General features: G+C 45.6%; 2 protein-coding genes across 7 annotated transcripts in view; one reads left to right on the top strand and one right to left on the bottom strand.

Annotated features, from left to right (window-relative positions):
- The first annotated feature begins 155 nt into the window (after positions 1 to 155).
- On the top strand, positions 156 to 11,825 carry LOC128734089 (condensin complex subunit 3). Its single transcript, XM_053828102.1, has 6 exons — positions 156 to 395; positions 458 to 1,260; positions 1,320 to 1,511; positions 1,574 to 3,020; positions 9,686 to 10,687; positions 10,744 to 11,825. Exons 1-6 carry the CDS (start codon positions 237 to 239, stop codon positions 11,773 to 11,775), a joined length of 4,635 nt encoding a protein of 1,544 aa, XP_053684077.1. The 5' UTR covers positions 156 to 236; the 3' UTR covers positions 11,776 to 11,825.
- An 8,045-nt stretch (positions 11,826 to 19,870) lies between these two features.
- Positions 19,871 to 21,936, bottom strand: part of LOC128738290 (lysophospholipid acyltransferase 6) — a 111,294-nt gene continuing 109,228 nt past the window's right edge. For all 6 annotated transcript variants that reach the window (XM_053833306.1, XM_053833307.1, XM_053833304.1 and 3 more), the window contains one exon: positions 19,871 to 21,782. In XM_053833306.1, the coding sequence (XP_053689281.1) occupies positions 20,506 to 21,782 (1,277 nt within the window). In that variant the 3' untranslated portion in view covers positions 19,871 to 20,505. The remainder of the gene's footprint in view (positions 21,783 to 21,936) is intronic.

Below are 21,936 nucleotides of genomic sequence, written 5' to 3'. Positions count from 1 at the left end.
TATTTTAGAGTGCACCACAGCCGCGCGGTACACTCAGCTACAACAGGACCGCTGCAAATAAACTGCGCTGTTTAAAATCAACTGTCAAACCAGCCAAGCGGCGGCTAAGGCGAACAACAAGCCAAACAAAAACTGTGTCAACGGCGTCTTTTAGTTTTCGCTTATTTTCATCTAAAAAACACGATTTAAATATCGAATTTAGCCAGAAAGTTATTGACTAGGTAAGAACAATACAAATGGCACCACGAAAACGTAGAATAAAGGTAACAGTGCCGACTGCTTCGCCGGAGAAAGCCAAATATAGCATCGTCGTCATCCAAACTATTCTAAATGGCCAGGAAAGTGAAACATCTCACGTAAAAGTGCTTAAGGAACTGAAAAATATTTATCCAACGGTATGTATTTTCTAAATGTCCTTTTCGAACGATTATTCTGCATCAAAATGCGTCCTCCGCAGGTAACGCACGAATCGTTTATGAAATCCTTCATCCAATCGCTGAAGGGAGCAATGCAGCATGAAGAGGCTAACGAATACGCTAACAATCGGCTAAAGCTTTGCGCAAAGTTTATCGCCCATCCGGACTACAGCGAGCAGGAAGAAACGCACCCGATAATAGTGCACTCGTTCGACTGGCTGCTGGGTACGATCAGCCCTTCGTCAACGGTCCGTTTTCGCATCTGTCAGTTCGTCAATCTCGTACTGAACGCTATGGGGCCGGAGGCCTCGCTGGACGATGACATTTGCGACAAAATCCTTCGCTACATGTTGGAACGAATGCGCGATGTCTCGCCGAACGTTCGGGTGCAAGCGGTCCTAGCTCTGCAGCGGTTACAGAACCCGGACAATCCGGATGATTGCGTGTTTCGGACGTATATCTATCACCTGGACACGGATCCGTCGCCTAAGGTGCGGCAGTCGATTATTACGTCTTTGGGGAGGAACTATCGTACCCTGCCGTACATTCTCGAGCGGTTGTGGGACGTTGAGGAACGGGTTCGGCGGCATACCTACCTGCAGATGAGCAGCTATCCGGTGAAGCAATACAAGGTGGCACAACGGTTGACCTTCCTGGAGCAGGGCCTCAAGGATCACTCCGAATCCGTTCGGAAGGTGGTGAAAAACGTACTGATCCCGCAGTGGTTCGAGTCCTATCAGAAGAATTATGTGCTGTTTGTTAAGGCGCTGAAAATCGATGCCGAAGAGATGGAACTGGAAAGGTTTCGCAATACGGCGAATTTGGCACTTTTTGAGATATTCTCGTGAGTTGAAGAGGTAGCGTATGGTATGAGAGACAAGATTGAACATTTTTGTTTTGCAGGAAATATGGAATAGCCGATGCTACCAGTATGTTGGGTGTTAATGAGGAGGATAAAACTGTTCCGCTGGAAAGTTTGACTATCGAAACGGCGATTTGTTGGCAGGCTTTGTTGGACTTCTTGCAGAAGACGGAATCGGATGAGTTGGAGAATTTGATGGTGGATTTATCTACGTTTTGCAATTATATTAAAGTGTAAGTTTGGGAAAATAATTTTAAAGACCTTATTTTATATCCCTTTTTTTTTTAATTTTTAGTTTCGCTGACAATCCGTCGGTTTGCAACTACATACGTATGCTAGCGGATGATCCGTCCATGATAGCGGAAAAGCTTCAGAAGATGTACTTTCAGACGATGTTGCAAATCTTGCTGGAAATAATTGATTCCTATGATTTTGGTGACGAATTTGGTCGCGAAACACTGAAGAAAATACTCGCCGATGTGCTCTGTAATTGCGACTTGGCCGAGGAGAACGTTAAAATTATCCTATCGATTTTTGAACGTTTAATCGTCGATGTAGAAACGAGGTTTAAGTTTTTCGTTGATTTGATAAATGGCGTTTTGGAACCGTCACGAGCCGATGTTTCGAACTCTTCCCGTTCGATGGTGGAAGAATATCTGGAGAAAAATCCCGACAAGGGTTTGCAGATGAAGATTTCCAAACTGCGTTTGAATATAATGGAGTTGAAGGAACAGGAAATGGTTAAGGCCAATGCGAAGGATTACGCTGGTGCCCAGCGCGTTTCCGACGAATTGAACAAAGCAAATGAGGAGTATGCTAGCTTACTTAAACCGATACTGCTGGAGGTTTCCTCTTCAACCGATGGCACTACTATATTTCGTGAGTCGATGTTAAAGCCGAAGAAGATTACCAACGCTACCATCAACAAATGCCTGCAAATTTCATTTTATCTGGTAAACAGCAACACAGTTCGGTCGTTGACTCCAATTGTGTGCGATTTGTACAAAACTTTTATTAGTCGATACTTGGAATCGGCTGAAATCGCTACTCGAGACTGGGCCTTACGGAGTGCGGTGGCTTTCAGTATGCTCTACGATGGATTGTCGAAAGACACATTCCAGCTGCTGTATCAACAATTCTTCCGAAACCATTGTACTCGTATTTGGCAAACTTCGATCGAGGGTATTTTCGAGTTGATGGATCGCTACGGAATTGAGCACTTCGATGTGGAGTCCAAAAAGGATGAGTCGAGAAAAAATACGCGCCAGCTATACAACACAATGGACTATCTGGATCAGGATGAGGATGCGGCTAACACGTCCAACATGGGAACAGGCGTGACCCTGATGCGCATGATGACTCACTTCCTCGAAACTTGCGAAGACAACGTGATCTGTACGGCCATCGTCGATGGTTTCTGCCGATTGATTCTGCGAGGACACTGCACTTCGCAGGAAATTATGTCGAAACTGTTGTTAAAGTACTTCAATCCGACGACCGAGCCGAAAACACAGCAAATTTTGGGCATATTCTTTGAGGCACTTATCAACCGAAAGCGACAGGAAGTGTTGCAAAAAGCTCTGCTAAGTACCGTTTGTACCATCATGGAAGCTCCGAACGATAGCCCCCTGCACGAGGTGAAACCGGAGCATGTTCTGAAGTTTGTTGTCGATTCAACCAAACCGGTCTTCTGCAGTCCCGGTTTGAATCTGCACAACATGATTGCGATGTCTTCACTGCAGGTAAGTTAATAGTTAGAACAAGACGATGTTTTGGACGTAGAACTACGTGTTTGTTTACTATATTGGGGTGCACTTTAGAAGTACGAGAAATGAACATGTAACGAAAAGTGGTTAAGTTTTTGCACGCTTATAACTCCGTGGTTTTGAACTGGATTTTTAAACTAAGTGATTTATACTCCTGCGAGTTCGATTACCTTGATTTTAGAATAACAAGTGACTAATTCCCCCTGAAATCCTCGCTAAAGATCATTCAAATGGGTTGGATACCTTGAAAAAAGAGGATGGTTCTTTTACTAAATCTACTAAAGAAACATTAGAGTTAATGATGAAAGCACATTTTCCCTGTTCAGTCATTAACTCATACGAAGACCAAAGTACACCGGCATTGTGAACTGTAACTCTTGAAACCAGGACAGACATTCATGAAATAGTGAATGAAATAACTGGGCTAGACAGAAACAGGAGTGATGCTTGCACTTTGGCCAAATTTTACGAGAAGCAAAGTGGAATGGGCGATTGACACCTTTGAACCCTTCAAATCACCGGGTAGGGATGGAATCTTTCCTGTACTACTACAGAAGGGCAAGGCGTTTTTAACACCTACTCTGACAAACCTTCATCAGTCCAGCCTGATACTAGGCCATATACCAGCAGCATGGCGCCAAGTGCGGGTCACTTTTATCCCGAAGGTCAATAAAAAGGACAAGACTTCACCAAAGCCTTTAGGCCGATAAGCCTTTCGTCTGTTCTGCTGAAAATAATGGAAAAAATACTTGATGAGCATATAAAATCATCATATTTAGTTAAAAACCCTCTGAGCAAATATCAATTTGCATATCTAGAAGGTAAATCTTCGGTAACAGCATTACATACGGTTGTAAGGAAACTAGAAAAGTCTTTTGAAGCGAAAGAAATATCACTAGCAGCCTTCCTAGATATAGAAGGCGCTTTTGATAACTCATCCCATAGTTCAATGATTGCGGCTATGATGAAACGTGGTTTCGATGTATCCGTTATCCACTGGACTGGCGAAATGTTATCAAAACGAGGTATATCAGCAAAACTTGGAAGTACATCCATTAGCGTTAGAGGAATGAAAGGGTGCCCACAAGGAGGCGTAATATCACCTCTATTGTGGTCTTTAATAGTTGATGATTTTCTTCAATAGTTGACAGCCTTAGGCTTCGAAATAAATGGCTTCACAGATGATATAGTCGTAATTGTTCGTGGGAAATTTGATTCTATCATCGCTGACCGAATGAAAATTGCTTTGAATTTTATTTCATCATGGTGTGATAGGCAGGGCCTCAACATTAATGCCAATAAAACTACTATCATACCACTTACGAGAAGGAAAAAAATTTACATTAAATAACATCAGATTGAAAGGAACACTCTTGAAACTTTCATACACTGTCAAATACCACAAATACAACTCAATTGGAACACACATCTAGAGCAAGCAGTAAACAAAGCAACAAATGCTCTATGGATATGTAACAGAACGTTTGGTAGGCAATGGGGACTGAAACCGAAGAGGATCCAGTGGATCTATTCGGCTATTGTGAAACCCAGAATTACCTATGCCTCGTTGGTCTGGTGGCCAAAAACAAAAGAGAAAGCTACTCAGAAAAAGCTAGAAAGACTTCAAAGGCTAGCCACTCTCTCAATAACAGGTGCAATGAGAAGTACACCGTCGAATGCATTGGATGCTTTACTTTATATGGTTCCACTGCATCAGTTCATACAATTAGAAGCTGAAAAGTGTGCTCTGAGGATCAAAAGATCTATGAACCTCTTCGATGGTGATCTTACAGGTCATCTCAGTATTCTAAAGATTATTAGTATTAATCCTCTGGTAATCAATAATGAAGACTGGATGGCCAACAAATACACCTTTGACCGAATTTTTCGTGTATTTGAGCCTAGGCGTGATTCCTGGGAAGACGGTGGTCCCGATCTTCGCCAAGGCTCGACTGTTTGTTACACAGATGGTTCAAAAATGGACAATCAAGTGGGAGCAGGAGTAACTGGCCCAGGAATAGACATGTCAATTTCTATGAGTAGATGGCCAACTGTATTCCAAGCTGAAATTCAAGCAATTCTAGAGTGTTCTACTGTGTACTTGCGCAGAAACTATAGACATTCAAATATATGCATCATGTCCGATAGTCAAGCAGCTCTAAATGCTTTAAAGTCAGCGACATGCACATCAAAACACGTCTGGGAACGTATTCAATCACCCCAAAAATTGTCTTGCCGTAACCAAGTCAACTTATATTGGGTCCCAGGTCACTGTGGAATTGATGGAAATGAGAGGGCTGATGCGCTTGCAAGACTCGGATCTTCTCATCAATTTATAGGACCTGAGCCCTTTTGCGGCCTATCTGCTTCTGCCTTAAAAATGGAGCTGAAGGCATGGGAATGTACGAAAGTGGAATCAAATTGGAATAACACTTTCAATGCTAGGCCGTCGAAACGGTTTATCTCTCCAAACATTTCTATGACTCGCAAAATACTGGAGCTCGAAGCTGGCGAAGGTTGCCAGAAGTTGATCCGCTCGAGAATTGGTGAAACTCCATCCAAAAAGTCAACAGCGTTGCAGGGAGAATAATTCCGGGTACGTGGAACGACTGATTCAGCATCTGTGCACAAACAGAAGATGCAGCGACCCCAAAACTTCCGGGAAGAAAGTGCTCCTGGAGGAGGAGTCTGCTGAGTTGGAGAGACTGCATCGTTTAGGAAATATGAAAGTTTTACCGCAAACTCAACATAATCCGGAAAGCCTTTGCACCACGAGCCGAAATGTGTCAAGATAAGAAAGGGCAGTATCTAGTTTGACGGATAATGGTGAGGTGACATATGGGTAGAACGACGAACACCTGAGGCAGAGAACCATGGCGGAAGGCGAAAGCAACTTCGTTGGTACGATAAACGTTAAAGAGGTGCCAGCCCTCTTGTCCACGCTTATACTCTGCTGTCGCGTACCGCGCTTTCAGGCCCACGACCACTGGACCATTGGAAGAAGATCCGCTCCTTGCTTCTGTTTCTTCATCAACGGAACGCACGCCAAAAAGTATGATGGAAACCCTCAACCCGTCCGTCACAGTTGAGCATTGCTGTCCCGTCGATTATGTCATCAGTTACTGCAATCAGAACTGTTCCGTTCCTGTGCTCGGTACCGGTGATGAGGGTTTCCAACTTGCTTTCTCAGGCAAGTACCGACTTTATAGTCCATCCTCGCTTCCGAGTCTCCGTCTCCAGCGCTCACTTAAACTGCCATCCGCCGTGTACTTCAGCTTTTGAGCCAAACAGCGAAATTGTCACGATGCATTGCCGATATTTGAAGTCGATAGGACACCGACCATGGTACCATTGAAGTCCCAATCCTCCCGCCGCAGGCGCGCCTTTCCTGCTAGCGCTTATCAGTTGTCTCGGCCCTGCTTGTGGGTCTAGCGAGAAAAGCTTCCAAAGTTCCCTTCTAGGCAAGCGCACTGCCCCTAAGTTAGCCACAGCTCGTTTCGTTTAACTGAATCGTACGCCGCCTTGAAGTCTTTAAATTAATGATAAGTCTGCAAGTTGAATTCCCGGAATTTATCGAGCATCTGTCGCAAGGTGAACATTTGGTCCGTCGTGGAGCGTCCCTCTCGAAAACCGCACTGCTATTCGCCAACAAAGGTTTCCTGCAACGGCCTCAGTTTGAGAAACAGGATGCGGGAGAGAATTTTGTATGCAGAATTGAAGAGAGTAATACCTCGATAATTGCTGCATTCGAGTCGATGGCCCTTTTTGTAAATTCGGCTTATGAGACCTTTCAGGTCCGTAGGTAATTCCTCCTCAGTTTATACCTTTAGTATAACCTGATGGATTGCACAATACAGCCGTTCACTCCCGACTTTCAAAAGTTCGGCGGGGATGCCGTCCTTTCCAGCTGCTTTGCCCTTTTTCAGCTCTCTCGCTGCTTTCTTAACCTCGTCCAAAGTTGGTGGATCCACAGCTCCATCCATGTCCATCATCCTCAATCGTTATCCTGTTTCTGTTGACCGTTCCATTTTGTTCACCATTCAACAATGCATCGAAATATTGTTTCCAACGCCTAGCCCCCTCCGATCTTTCGGTAATCAGGTTTCCCTCCTCTATCGTGCCTCTCGAAGCAATTCTCCGCCTCCGCAGGAACCCGATCCCAGTGCTGATGTTTCTTACGACGATGAAGTCTCTTTTCGGCAGCTCTAGCATCTCGGTATCTCTCTGCTCTGGCGTGTCACAGTTGCAGCCAAAATGTGACTTCTGGCTCGATTCTTCTCATCAGTCAAACCACTCACTGGAAGTGGCTGCAGCAGTACTACCCAACAGTTCCCGCGCTGTAGTACTGATCGCGTCGTGGATGTGTCTCCACTGTTCGTTCAGGTTCTCTCCGAGATGTTAACCGATCCGCTCATCAGTCTTCCGAGAGTACTCTGCAGCAACTCCCTCCGCTGATAACCGCAGAATGTTCAGTCGTATCTTCCTCGTTGGCTTCGATTTGAATACGTTGGACAACCGGGCGCAGATCTTGCTTACTACGAGAAAGTGGTCCGAGTCAACGTTTGGTCCCCGGAAGGATCGCACGTCTGCGACATCAGAAAAGTGCCGGCCATCAACCAGAACGTGGTCGATCTGAGAGCAGGCCTCTCCATTAGGGTGTTTCCAGGTGTGCTTCCGAATGTTCCATCGTGCAAAATGGGTACTACAGATAACCATTCCTCTGGCTGCAGCGAAGTTGATTAGCCTCAGGCCATCGTCGTTTGTGGTAGGATGGAGGCTATCTACCAATAACGGGACGAAAGAACTCTTCATGTCCGACCTGTGCATTTGTATCCCCGATGACTATCTTTATATCATGTCTTGAGCACTCTCCATATGTCCTGTCGAGAAGATCATAGAACGCCTCTTTTACGTCATTGGGCTTGTCGTTCGTCGGTGCGTACACATTTATCAGACTGTAATTAAAGAATTTGCCCTTAATTCTCAACACGCATAGACGGTCATTGATGGGCCTCCACCTAATGACACGCTTCATTTGTTTTCCATGTAATACGAATCCGACTCCATGCTCTGCTTTACCGCCGCTACGGTGGTAGATGTGATACTTGAATGTCGTGCCCGCAATAAGATCTACTGCGCGGAATTCACGTTCTCCCGTCTTCGGCCACCGCACTTCCTGGATGGCTGCAACCTCGACCGGCATCTTCTGCAGCTCTCTTTTGCCTGGGTCCATTCCGATTATCCGGTTGTAGTTCCTTTCCTGAATTTCTCCTAGCGAAAGTTGTTTAAGCATATTGCCTTACTGGGGCTGCGATGCCTAGTCTCGCGGACAGGGCTGCTGTCTTAGGCATAATAGCTGGCGACACGCCGTCGCGGTATAGGTATTAGCGGGAAGCACCGTCGCGAGCCGCCCCTAACCTGGAGTCAGACGCTTACGGCTGGCAAGGCTGTTCCTTTTGCCAACACTCAGCAGATGCATGAGTGGCTCCTTCCCTGTCGGTATACGACCTTAGCTTCCTCCGGGGTTGGTTACCCGATCTCCACCAAGGTTGCTCGTGTTCCGGTACGGCCACGAGAAGGTAGGGAGAGGAGTTGCTGGATAAGAGGCTCGTAATCCCAAGAATTAGAAGCCGCTGGTTTGTAATCTTACCAGATACCTATTCCTATGTAAAAAAATGCAGGAAATCGACTGGTGATGGTTTCATCCTGCGCGGTCTTCGGGAAGTGGTCCATATTTTCAGTTTGCCGTATTTTCCCCAATAACCATGATATAAGCTAACTAAACAGTGTAAAATCTTATTTGCTATCCATGAAATCAACTCAAATAGCTTCCAAATGATGTCAAAATATTAGAAGAAACAAATCCCATCCATTCCATGCTGTGCGAAATGCAAGAATAGCCCATTTTGCCCAATTCACCTCCAAATACATAGTAAAACCTAATTAAAGCGATTAAAACTAATACAAAGACAGGGGAATAAACTTGAATAGAACTCTAGCTATTAGTTTTTAAGTAGTCGGAGGGCTCCGTAGCCGCAAGGTTGTCGGATCGGCTTTAACAAGCGAGGGGTCGTGGGTTCGAATCTTAGTAGAATCAAGCCATTCCTTGTCAAGTGACTTTAGCATGGGTTCATTCTCAGGCCCCTCATTTACCCTTCCTTCATGCTGAATTCTATATTTACCCTCTGAAGCCTCTTGACAGTGCAAATGTTCCTCCTATAGTTAAGTAAACTTGTCAGAGGTACCTCGCCAGGGACGGCTATAATATGGGATAGTACTGGCAGGGAGGAATAAGTGGGTAAAGTAGATCAAGCTTTGAAGGAAGGGTAAGCCCCAATACACACAAGCACGCATAAAATTTAATGAGCATATCACTCATTCAATAGCGATTATAGCAAAAAGAAATGCAGTGCTGGTCATACAGCAAACACCCGGGCGATATCACAATAGATCAACCATGCTGGTCGCAGTGATGAGTCCACACATGGAAAAAAGTAGTCAGTAGGATAGAAAAATCTGTTGACTTTTAATTAATAAACAATAATCGCCCTAACATAGTCCTACGTCAAGCATGTACCTGTGTCTAAACACAACCTTTTGATTTCTGCAAATTAATTAAATTTTTCGATTACTCAATACAGGTGATGTTGGATAATCTTCACTATAAAGATCTACTGAAAATTCTCAGCAAAGAGCTACTTTCGTTGGAAATCTCCGACGACCCGGTACTAAAAAATGACCTAATTAATTGCCTTGACAAAGTCCTAGAGGAAGAAACTATGGATCCAAAGATTGTAAAACACCTGAAGGACTTCAAGCAGCTTCTCGAAGGAACCTATCGAGAACCGCTGTTGTTTTCGTCCTCCAGAGCTCCGCCGACCAACGAAACTAGAGAAGCTGACGAACATTCCGACCATGAGGAGGCACTGGAAACAATTGAAGAGGATGAAAATCATCCTCCTGCTCCAAACAGGGAGGTGCCTATAATCAATAAATCATCCCTGCAAACAGACGACACCAATCGAACTCTGTCCTCACCGGCTAAATCTTTTACATCATCACCGGTTCCACCCTCGACGCCACCGGCTACCCCGACTACGTTCGGTGCACAAAACACTACCGGAATGAAGTCGCTTCGAAAATCAATGAACTTTCTCGGTTTTCCAGAACAACAGGTTGTTCCGAAAAATATCTTCAAAGTTCCCGATGCGAATACGGCTAAAGCTTTACGTCAGGTTCAACAAAAAGCAAACAAGAAGAGAAACCAAACCCCAGCTCAGGAGGAAGATTCCGATGAAGAGAAGGAAGACGAGCCTGTGGCTGTGGCTTCCAACGCCGACCAAGAATCATTCGCAATTCCTGCTACGCAGGACACTTCCACATCGTCTTCAGCCGACGGTGATACGTCCATTTTACATTTGGAAATTCCCGAAACCCAACCGTCACCGACAAAGGAAGTTGTCACCAGCAGTCAGAGAGACTCTGTTAAGGTGAAAACACCTTCAAAGCGAAAAATGTCCACCGATAGTAGTGAAGAGGCAACTTCCACTTCGTCGGAAGAATCGACCGAGGTGCAAGAAAAAGGCAAAAAAGGAAATAAAACCCTTGAAGAGGACGTTGTCAACGCTTCGCCTAATGCTACGGTAAATTTAGAAAAAATCCTATCCCTAAATCATGTTAAAAATCTTTTTTTTTTCAGGTATCTCGTCTTGATCGCAGCATCATCCGGCCTCTAGTGAAGGCATCCGCTAAATCAATAGTGCAATCGAAGGGTACTACTCCGCAAACTTTACCCCGAACACGCACTGCTACACGAGTCGACACCATGCAAAAGAAGGCGACGACGCGAAAGTCCTTGGGAGTACCGGATAAGAACTCTTCTAAACGATCCAGTCTCACTGGGATCACTGCTCTACCGGAAAGTCCAAAGAAAACCAGAACCAGAACCTCAACTGTAGCTGCGACTGCGACTACGTCGGACTCTAACAAAGAGGCTAAGCATACTCAAAACAAGGAGAAAGAAGTGGTAGACAGTGAAGTGACGGCCAAACGTCCCAGTAGACGTTCTGTAGGTGTAACCAAAAAAGGTTCCCCTACAAAGGAAACTAACAAGCAAAAAGATGATGACAAAAAATCGGAGTCGGAGCCGAAGCCGAAAGAAGTGAGCGAAGCTCGCAGATCGTCAAGAAATTCCTTAGCCTCTTCAGCTAAGAGTACTCGTGCGAAATCCGCCGAAAAACCACCCGCCAAAACGTCAACAGAAAAACAATCCGATCAAGAAATCTCAACGCGACGCAGCCTGCAGGGCACTCGCGCAGCGAGAAAAACCTTGGAAAAAACATCGTCGTCACCCGGCAGCGGCGGCACCGGTGAAGCTCAGTCCAGCCCGAAAAAGCAATCCTCCAGCAGCAGCGACAGTGCCAGCCAAACTAGCAGCGGCGGCGGCAGCAGTTCGTTCAAGTCGGCCCAAAGCCACCGAACACCGGTTGCGACCCGTGCCTCGAAGGGGCGTGCGTCCGCTTCCGCCGCTTCGTCATCATCCTCCAAGGAGCCCTCGGAAAGTACGTCCGCTTCATCGCTCAGTAGCAGCGAGATTTCCTCGACCAGCAGTCCACTGCGGGGTAAACGGATAGCCTCCACGCCGCTCAGTGCGATACGGACAGTGACGCGGTCAGCAACGACAACGGCGCCGACCAGGCCGGTACGGAAGGTGGCAAAGAAGCAGAAGTAGTAACTAGCGTTTGGAGATTTATCTTTTTAAAGTTTACACTTTTTTTTTACTGGCTTGTGTTTTAGAATTTCTACCATCTCGAAGTGAAATCGAAAGCTCTGATTGTACATTGTATTGCAATTTCTTCGTTTCAAATTGAAATAAATTTGTAGCATTTTGTAGCAAATCGTTTGACTTCGTAACTTTGAAAAAAAAATTGCCATGCTCCTGGTTCAAAGTTTAATAAATTTAGTTTTCAATGTCTGCTAGTGGAATGAAAAATTGAGAAAGAAACTCAATTCATTGATTGTGACTCCGATGTTTGCAATCGCTATGTTGAAGATACTAAAGCGAGCCGATGAGTTGCCACGAGCGGCAGATGCCAGTTAAGACCTTGCCAATTCTTTTTCAATGATATAGAGAGGGACAATGTCTGGTGACGCGTTTTGTGATACCTAGTGCGTACAAGTTCACTACGCGTTAAGGTGAGTAGTTTTTTTAACTACTGCTGGGTCTGGGCAGATAAAGTGTTTAACATGTCTAGTCTCATAGTTTTGACCGCTCGGCTGCTCACCGTTCTACCACGTTCTACTTTCGGTTCAACGCGGATTGACGTCGGGTTTTTAACATACTCAAAAATGCTTGGATAAGGCCTGATACATCCGGAATTTCATCATCCGGATCCAAGCAAGATCTAAATTGGGATGCTACACTTATTTTGCTAAGCTGTCAGCAAGCTCATTACCCCCGATTCCGGAGTGTCCACGCACCCAGAATAACGAAACTCTCTCATAAATAGGTAGGTACAATGGAATTGAAAGGGGCTAGAATATTAGTCAGGACTTATTCGTAAATGAATCTTTGGATATTAACCCCTACTTTCGAGAAATTTAGCATAAGTTTAGGAACAGAACAATAATTTTTAAAGAGAACCCTATAATTTTCTGGACAATACTTATCTAATACATCACCAATTTGTAGCTGGACCGCAAGCTATATTTCAGCACCCGTTTTCTATAAGTGGGTTCGCCGCACGCCGCGTCTACCAGAGAAGGGTTGAGCACTGTATTCGTATCCAGTATCCACTCGCAGACAGACTCGTAACACAATCAAAACCTTTGAAACACTTGAAAACCATTAATACTGTCGATCGAGTTTCGCAAAATTCACACCGTTTTGTATTGAAAAAGAAAATGAGAAAAAAATGCCGGCCAGCAAACTTTTACACGTCTACACCTGTTCATAGGCTGCTTAGATCTCTTTCCGGGATTGGCAGTGTTCACTATCATAGCCTCTTTTTTGCTACGTTGACTGTCTGCGAGATTTGCTGCCCAGGACCCCCGGAGAGGTCACCTAGGTTGCTCACAGCATACCTATTTGGGGTTGGGTGAGCAAAACAATTACCTCGTTCCGATCACAAACATCCCAATCTACGTACATGTGTTATAGCATGCGTTGTATTCTTATTGAAGCGAAATTTCCTGATCCGATCCGGGGCCGATTCGTAGGTAGAATAGAGGCGAATGCCGTCCCATAGGTTAAGGCCATTTAGCTGCTCTATCATTAGAGGATACCACAGCTCTTTGAGCTTTGTTGGTCCTCTAGCGATACAGCAGGTTGGTGCTGCAGGCCTTACAAGCCGCCACCACGAAAAACTAAAAACTATCAATGAATGAAGAACAAGTAGCAATCCTCGAATGGCCGGTTCTACAACATAAGCACCATCAACGTGCACAGCCCTCACCTCAGAAGTACCGATGACGACAAGGATGAATTTTACGCGCAGTTGGAGAGTGAATACGACCGCTGCCCAAAACATGACATCAAGATCGTCATCGAGAATTTCAATGCTCAGATGGGCCAGTAGGAGAGACACAAACCGATGATTGGAGGGTTCAGCGCACACCAGCTGACCAATGAAATGGACCTAAGACCAATGAAATGGGCCAATTATATGGCCGTACGTAGTACCTTTTCCTATCACAGACTCCTTCACAAGTACACATGAAGGTCACCAAATCAGAAGGAATCACATCATCGACCACGTTTTGATCGGCTGGCGGCACTTCTCAAACATTATCGACGTTAGATCCTATCGAAGTGCTAACGTTGACTAGGACTACTACCTAGTGACGGTTAAGATGCGCTCAAAACTCTCAAACATTCGGTACCGACGCCAGCCTCGGTTAAATCTCGCGCGGCTGAAGCAGCCAGACGTCGCCGCAAACTACGCGCACTCACTCGAAGCTACGTTGCCGGAAGAGAACGAGCTGGACGGAACTCTTCTCGAGGACTGTTGGAACACTATCAAAACAGCTATAGCGGAAAGTTCCATTGGACATATGGCATGGAATCAACGGAACGTTGGTTTGGTTTGACGATGGATTCTATAAGAGAGTAAGTTGTCCGCTTATTTGGCTTCGAGGTACGATGCCGGTTTAACAAGCCAGTCGTCGTATGTTCAAATCTGAGATAGGCGGTAGGCAGATAAAGGCAGTAGGTTTTTTTGCACTAGCCCCGTAACTGTCCTGTACTCTAATGTGAAGTCTGCCGATGTAGACAGGTCAAATCTTAGAAAGGGGAGGTCGGGGAGGAAGTGAGGGTTACGAACGAGGATCTTATTGAGATCGCTAAATCCTTACAGGTGAGCAAGGCACCGGGGCCAGACGGTATCCCGAATATGGCCATTAAAGCGGCTATTCTAGAGGCTCCCGAATTAATCGGGACAGTAATGAGTAGATGCCTGGAAGATGGCCGCTTCCCGGACAGATGGAAGCGACAAACCCTGGTCCTATTGCCGAAGCCGGGAAAACCTCCGGGTGTCCCCTCGTCATATAGGCCGATCTGTCTGCTCGATGCTGCCGGCAAGGTACTGGAGAGGGTTATCCTTAACAGACTCGTACAGTACACGGAGAGTACAAACGGTCTGTCAAAAAATCAACTCGGCTTCAGAAAAGGCAAATCTACGGTGGATGCCATCATGTCTGTCACTAAGACAGCCGAGGTGGCAATCCAGCCCAAGAGAACAGGTATCCGTTATAGCGCAGTTGTCACGCTCGATGTGAGAAATGCGTTTAATAGCGCTAGCTGAGACTCCATAGCAAACTCAACATAGGAACGTCCAAGTGCCGGTGTCGCTGGATTCTGGAAAATTATTTCCAGAATCGTGTGCTATGCTACAACACGGAGGAGGGTCAGAAGTGCGTTCCAATCACCGCAGGGGTTCCGCAAGGTTCCATACTGGGCCCGGTGTTGTGGAACGTCATGTATGACGAGGTGTTGAAGCTAAAGTTCCCGGCAGCGTCGGGCAAATATCAGCGTCGGGGACTGCACTATGTCGTCAACGCGGTCCTTAAAACTCCTTGGAGTCATGGTCGATGACAAGCTCAGGTTCGGGAGCCACGTCGACTATGCCTGCAAGAAGGCTTCCACAGCTATTTCGGCATTGTCTCGTAGGATGTCTAATAGCTCTGCGGTATATGGCTGCAAGCGAAGGGTATTAGCCAACGTAGTCCAGTCCATACTCAGGTATGGCGGGTTGGTGTGGTCATCGGCGTTAGGTACCAAAAGCTATCGAGCCAAGCTGGAAAGCACCTATCGTCTCATGTGCTTAAGAGTGGCGAGTGCGTATCGCACAATTTCACATGACGCAATCTGCGTCTTAGCGGGTATGAGGACGTAGAGTGCTTCAACCAACGTGGAACTAGAGGCATACGGAGTACCACAAGATCGGCCTCGATGATCACATTGCAGCGGGCATGGTCTAATTCCACAAAAGGCCGGTGGACACATCGACTTATCCCGGAACTATCCGGGTGGGTCAACAGGCGCCACGGCAAAGTCAACTTCCACCTGATATAAATTCTGTCAGGGCATGGTTGTTTTAGACAGTATCTGCACAAGTTTGGGCATGCGGAGTCCCCCGCGTGTCCCGAATGCGTAGACGTTGAGGAAACTGCAAACATGCTTTCTTCATATGCCCTCGTTTCGCGGGCGTGAGAAGCAACATGATGGCAGTGAGCGGACAGGACACTACTCCGAATAACTTAGTCCAAAGGATGTTTTCTAGCTCGGACGTCTGGGGAGCGGTCAATACGGCTGCTAACCAGATCGTACTTGAGTTACAAAACCACTGGAAAGCCGATCAACGGCGAATAAACAGCCTAACTACCATAGTCCAGTAGTTATCTAAGAGTGTGCGTTAAGCACAATAGCCCCTCCCTGAAGTAATCCCGATAAGGTGGTGTCAGCGGGGATTGAGGCTGGAAACTCGAGTAGGGTTTTAGTGGGTCTGGACCCTCACGCCCCAGTAGGGGGTCGGGATACCAAACCCTACTCCCTGAGTTGTCTTCTGTCTGATGTCTGATGATATCTGAGGTGTCTGATAGCAGATTTCCCTACTCATTAAAAAAAATCTTAGAAAGGACGTTTGAGCCCAAGGCTTTGCTTTTTTGTAGGAGGGTGATGGACGAGAACACTGCGAAGGCGGCCAAGATCCGTAGTGCCACATGTCAGAATATGGAAAGACGCAAACAGAAGAAGATGTGGTGAAACCAAATCTTTCGGGAGAAAAAGCGCTACCTGGAAGAACAGGAATATGCAGAATTGGAGTGGCTGCATCGTTCTCAGGAAACGCGAAATTTCTATCAGAAACTGAACGGATCCCGCAAATGCTTTGTGCCGCGAGCCGAAACGTGTCGGGTTAGGAATGGCAGTGAGGTGGCCGAAAGGTGGAAGCAGCACTTCGATGAACACCTGAATGGCGTCCTGGCGGAGAACCATGGCAGCAGGAAAAGCGATCTCGACGGTGCAACAAACGGGGAAGAGGCGATAGGCGAAGTAGAGGAGGCAATCGAATGCAGCTAAAAACAATTTGTATTCCCCGTTTAATTTTTAGAATTTGGGATACGGAAATATGGGATTATCTGCCCGATCTACAACAAGGGTGACAGGTTGGATAGTGAAAACTATCGAGCGATCACCGTTCTCAATGCTGCTTACAAAGTGCTGTCCCAAATAATTTTCCGCCGACTATCAGTAATTGCGAACAAATTTGTGGGAACTTATCAAGCCGGCTTCATCGAAGGTCGATCTACAACGGATCACATATTTACACTGCGGCAGATCCTCCAGAAGGGCCATGAATACCGAGTTTGCACGGACCATTTGCTCGTTGACTTCAAAGCAGCATATGATACCATCGACCGGGAAGAGTTAGCTCATCAAACTGATTCAATCTACGATGGATGGTCAAGGTGATGGTCTCTCATGCCTGCTGTTCAACATCGGTACAAGGTGTTATGAACTGAGCGCATATCAACGCGCGGTCTGCTTTACCGATTGCATGGATATTATCGGTGGCGGAGGCTGAACAGCACACCAGACTAAAGCACGAAGCAGAAGAAATTGGGTTTAATGGTAAATACGTCTAAAACAAAGTACATGCTGGCCAGCGGAACCGAGTCTGCCCGACGCCGCTTGGGCAGTAGTCTAGCGATTAACGCTCATGTTAAGGTAGTTGACGAATTTTCTTACCTTGGCTCACTGGTAACAGTGGACAATGACACCAGCCGTAAGATTCGAAGGCGTATTATTAGCGAAAGTCGTGCTTACTATGGGCTTCACAAGCAATTGCGGTCGAGTAGACTTAACCCCCGTACAAAGTGTACGCTGTACAAGACGCTCATTATATCGATTTGTTCTCTACGGGCATGAAACATGGCCAATACTCGAGAAGAACCTGTGGTCGGAGTTTTCGAAAGACGAGTGCTAAGAACGATCTTCGGCGGAGTATGGAGGCGGAAGATGAACCTCAACGCTCAACGTAGCTCGACGACGAAGCTCAACGTATATCGCAAGTATTTGGGCCACGTGACGGAAGCTGAAACGTGCAGAGATTAAAATGGAGAAATTTTCATGGACGACCGAGCGGTAATTGAAGGGTGAAAGTAGCATTTCGATGAATACCGGAGGATTGGAAGGATGGAGTTATCGGCCTTATAGATAAGAACGGCACCAATGGGCCCATATTGCTGCCTTGTGGTGCAACAGATTTGTTTGCGAATGTTAAGGAAAGATATGAACTGGGGGCGTAATGTTCGACTGCATAAGTAGGAACTTCCCATTTAATAAAAGCATCAAGTCTGGAGATTTTTCCGTAAAAGTATTGGTTGATGTAAAAGGCCAAATTTTGCGTTCAAATTGGTCTATAGTACAAAACTTGAGATTAGAAGGCATATTATCAGTGAAAGTCGTGCCTGCTTTAGACCCCGCAAGCGGTCAAATATTCTGTGTGTATGGTATGTTGCTGCTTCGTCGTAATTGCCAATTCCCGTCCTATCCAACACAAATTATTAAAAATGTCAGTATTTTCATGACACACAATGTGAAATTAGTTATTCCCTAATATTTTAGTTTATTGTCTATCATACGCGATCAATCAAAGTGAGCTGAGATCCATTTAAATGCTTTTTATCATTAACCCTTTATAAGGCCGTGGCAATTATTTTGCCACCAACGAAAAATATTTGTTTTGCGTCTATAATGACATAAATATAATTATAGAAACAAAATTAAAAATGTTTGTTGGTGGCAATATATTTGCCACTGCCTTATAAAGGGTTAAAGAAGTCCTAGCAGGCAAACTTCCTACGGTGTTTCGTGCGACGAAGAACAAAGTGTCGACTAATCGTTTTAATTTCCATCATTAATAAATGAAAATAACTCACGCAAGGCATTGTCGTTATTTTACAGCCAGGAAAACTTGCCTGACTTGCAGAAATTTTGCAGAATAACATTTGTCTTGCCGTCCTACACAAATACATGTGCGCTAGCTTTGTAAACATTGGTGTGATTTTTAGTTCGAACGATGAAAAATTTTGATGAACGGATTTTAAAACAGTAGGACGAATTTAAGAAATAAAGTCAGTTGCGTAATTTCAATAATATGCTTTAATGATCGCTTTTCAGTGATTTCGAAGTGCACGGATCGGAAGGTAAGTATGTTGTAGTAAAATCAGCACAAGAACTTTTGGAGGATTAATTAAATCCATCCAACAAATGATGAAAATTAGAATGGTTTTACTTACTATGACGGGAATTAGAAAAACAACCCTACTTTATACAAAACCCGACCGACCGACTGTCTTCTATGGGCTTTACGGTGGATATTTCTCGAAAAGGATCTACGAGCACTCAGAGTTTTCGAACGCCGGGTGCAAGGAACAAGCTTTGGTGGCGTACAAGAGAACGGTGTGTAGAGTCCAAGAATAAAGCACGAATTCGCGCGTCGGTACAGTGAATCCAGGATTTACGAAGTGGCTATAGCTGGACAGATTCACCACGAGCTACAGGCACTGCTTGTAGAGATTCCCAAGTCCCAAGGTTGCACCGGACAGGCACCAGGAAAACGGAGGGCTCAACGTGCAAGATGACTCGATCAGATCGAAAGTGATTTGCGACTGTTGAGACGACTGGGAAATTAACGACGAGTAGCCCAAGATCGTATTCAATGGAGACGACTGCTTGAAACAGCACGAGCCACTCTGGCTTTAGACTGCTAACGATGACTACGAAGACAAAGGGAGGAACAACGAGCGTGGCGGTAAGGTCCAGATGGAGCAAGATGTAGCGTGCAGTTGATACCTGCGTAATCGGAGATTGGCGGTCAATGACCGAGATGGAAGAAGTACGTTATGAACGCCTTGCCATAAGTCGTAAGGTCAACTAAATAAGTATTAGTGCTGCTCGAACCAGAAACGCTTGTACCTAAAGTATGGGTTTAAAGTTCCTCAAAAGTTCAAGAAATTCGTCAAAATGAGTGCATTCATTCATGCAGAAGAGATCTCTGCCTTTGCTGGAGCAACATGAGGTTGATTGCCTTTCTACTATGCGGTCAAATGCAGTCGAACAGTGAGTGGTACAACGACAATGGCGTCACTGTGACTGCCAAGCTGTGGAATCCAGTCTCGAACCTAAGAGCGATGTGAATATTTCAGTTCTAAGTTTGTGTGGGTTTTCTTTCAAATATTCTCATTTTCAGCTTTAGACTTGGACTTTGAACAGTTTCTTTCGCATTCCATCCATTGAACAGAGCAGAAACATCGCATATCACGCAACAGTTTTATTTCTTTTTTTGTTATCCTTCTTACAGTAATTTGTGTGTCATTTTGTTTTTGTGTTTAGTTTTTTTTTCTTTGTTAAACTTTACTCTGGTACATAATCACTAATCTCTTTCTTCTTTATTAATATTTTTGTTTTCGTTTAATTAAAATCCATCATGTGTTGTGTTGTTTTTTGTTTGTTTGTTGCTCGGACTTTGTTCGATTTCGCGTTGTTGTCAAATGTGCTTTTTTTTAGTTTGATGCATAGTTTTTTTTAGCAAGTTTTATTCAATAAAGTTAGGAAATATCTGATTACCGTAACGAGTTAATCATAGCTTGTCTCATCTCACATCACATCATCGGCGATTATAGCGAGAGCATATTTACCGATTTTGTTTACATACAATTTAATTTTTCCCTTTTTTTCTGTGTGTTTGTGTGTGTGGAGTATATTGTAGTGCTGCTTAAACCATGCTATAGTAGTAGTAAAAATGATGAGGAGAAAATTTACCTCCGCTGGACAAAAAACATTTGCGAACCGACCGCCGACGTGCGACTCACTGAGTTCAGCCGGGCCGGGTTCTTCGATTTAATATTTTTTTCAATTTAAACGTGTTTCAACTCAACTGGGAAGATGGCTGGAAGTATATTATTTGGCATGGCCATTACTAAGAACCGCAGGCAATACGTTAACCTGCTGTACGGCGGCGTTGAGGGCGTCGATTTCTTTTTTGAGGAAGGCATCAACGCCACCGCCGACGTGATGATGATGATGGTGGTCGGAGCCACTGTGCATTTTAAAATCCGCTTCGGCCTTGCTCTGCTGGCGTTTGCGCAGTGTTTCGGCCGAGATGAAAATCTCGTTGTTTTCGTTCATGCGCATCAAGTCGTCCTTAAGCTCAACGAATCCGGTGACGGTTTTGTCGATCAGTTCCTCGATGTTGCGAGTTTCCTGCTCGAACTTTTCCTTGATTAGATACGATAGATTATCACTTTCCCTCTCAGTCTTACTAGTTGCGGCAACGGTTGCTGGTCCATCGTTCGATTCTGCAGTGACTGCGGTGGCGACAGCGGCGGCTGCTGCTGTGGCATTGCCATTGGCCGTGGCGGTTCCATTTGTGTCCAATGTGCTGTGTTCTGCTAGCAGCATCGTGCTGGTGCGCTCACCACCGGTTGCAGCGGTCGATAGGTTTGCGGGATGGTTGCGGGTGGAATCGGTTTCTCGATCGTGGGTAGCAGCATCGGTGATGCCGACGGCGGTGGTGACAACCGCGGCCGTACGTTTTCGCTGGCCACGGGGTACAAATCTCGTCAAAATAAATACAGTGATCAAAGCGACTAGATGAAGGCACATAAAAACGTTCAGGTACATACGAAGACTAGCCTTAAACTCGAGTAGAACGAATGGAAATGTGGCGTAACCCATAAAAACACGCGTAACGAGACAGGTCAGGACGTCGTAAATCATCCGTTTGGGTGCCGTATCCTGGAAGGGTTCGCGGAACAACTTCCGGGCCACCCGTGCCGACATGACGATGAACGCTCCGGTTGCGAACGTAATGTAGTACCCCGGGTAGAACCCGTGCCAGAGGGCGCTCAGGCTGAACGTTAGCACCGTGCCGTAGCGCTTCGGAACCCGCTCGAAGACCACCATCCGCAGCCAACGGTTCGTGCCGGAGTTCCACGCGTTGATGCAGTTGCGGAAGTTTGTGCCGAACTCGAACGCCCACACGTCGATGTTGGACACCAGATCCCAACGTGGCGTGACGCCATCCTGCTCGTACCCGTTAAAACCGAGGCCCGAGTTGTTGCAGATGGCATCCGCCAGCAGCCAGGCGAAGTAGTACTTAAAGCGGACGGCCGTCGTCGCCATCATCATGTACCAGAACGAGTAGAAGAAACCGGCACTTTCGGTAAAACCGTCGTCTGGAAGCAATGAAAACATTGTTTTACGGCTATTTGCCATGTTTGTTTTAACTCTAAGGTCTTTCTGTGTCATAATTTTAGAACCTGGTGTGCAATAATTGTAATTTTGGTTAAAAGTGTTGTTTAAATTTTTATTTTTGAGACACAGAAAGAG

Source organism: Sabethes cyaneus, chromosome 2 (genome assembly GCF_943734655.1).
Source record: "Sabethes cyaneus chromosome 2, idSabCyanKW18_F2, whole genome shotgun sequence".
Classification (NCBI taxonomy): domain Eukaryota; kingdom Metazoa; phylum Arthropoda; class Insecta; order Diptera; family Culicidae; genus Sabethes; species Sabethes cyaneus.
This window is presented reverse-complemented; position numbering and strand designations above follow the sequence as displayed.

Excerpts from the sequence above, each read along its gene's own strand:
- LOC128734089 (XM_053828102.1), top strand. The coding sequence starts at position 237 with ATGGCACCACGAAAACGTAGAATAAAGGTAACAGTGCCGACTGCTTCG. Across the intron at positions 3,021-9,685 it reads TTGCGATGTCTTCACTGCAG|GTGATGTTGGATAATCTTCA; the intron begins GTAAGTTAATAG and ends TACTCAATACAG. Across the intron at positions 10,688-10,743 it reads ACGCTTCGCCTAATGCTACG|GTATCTCGTCTTGATCGCAG; the intron begins GTAAATTTAGAA and ends TTTTTTTTTCAG.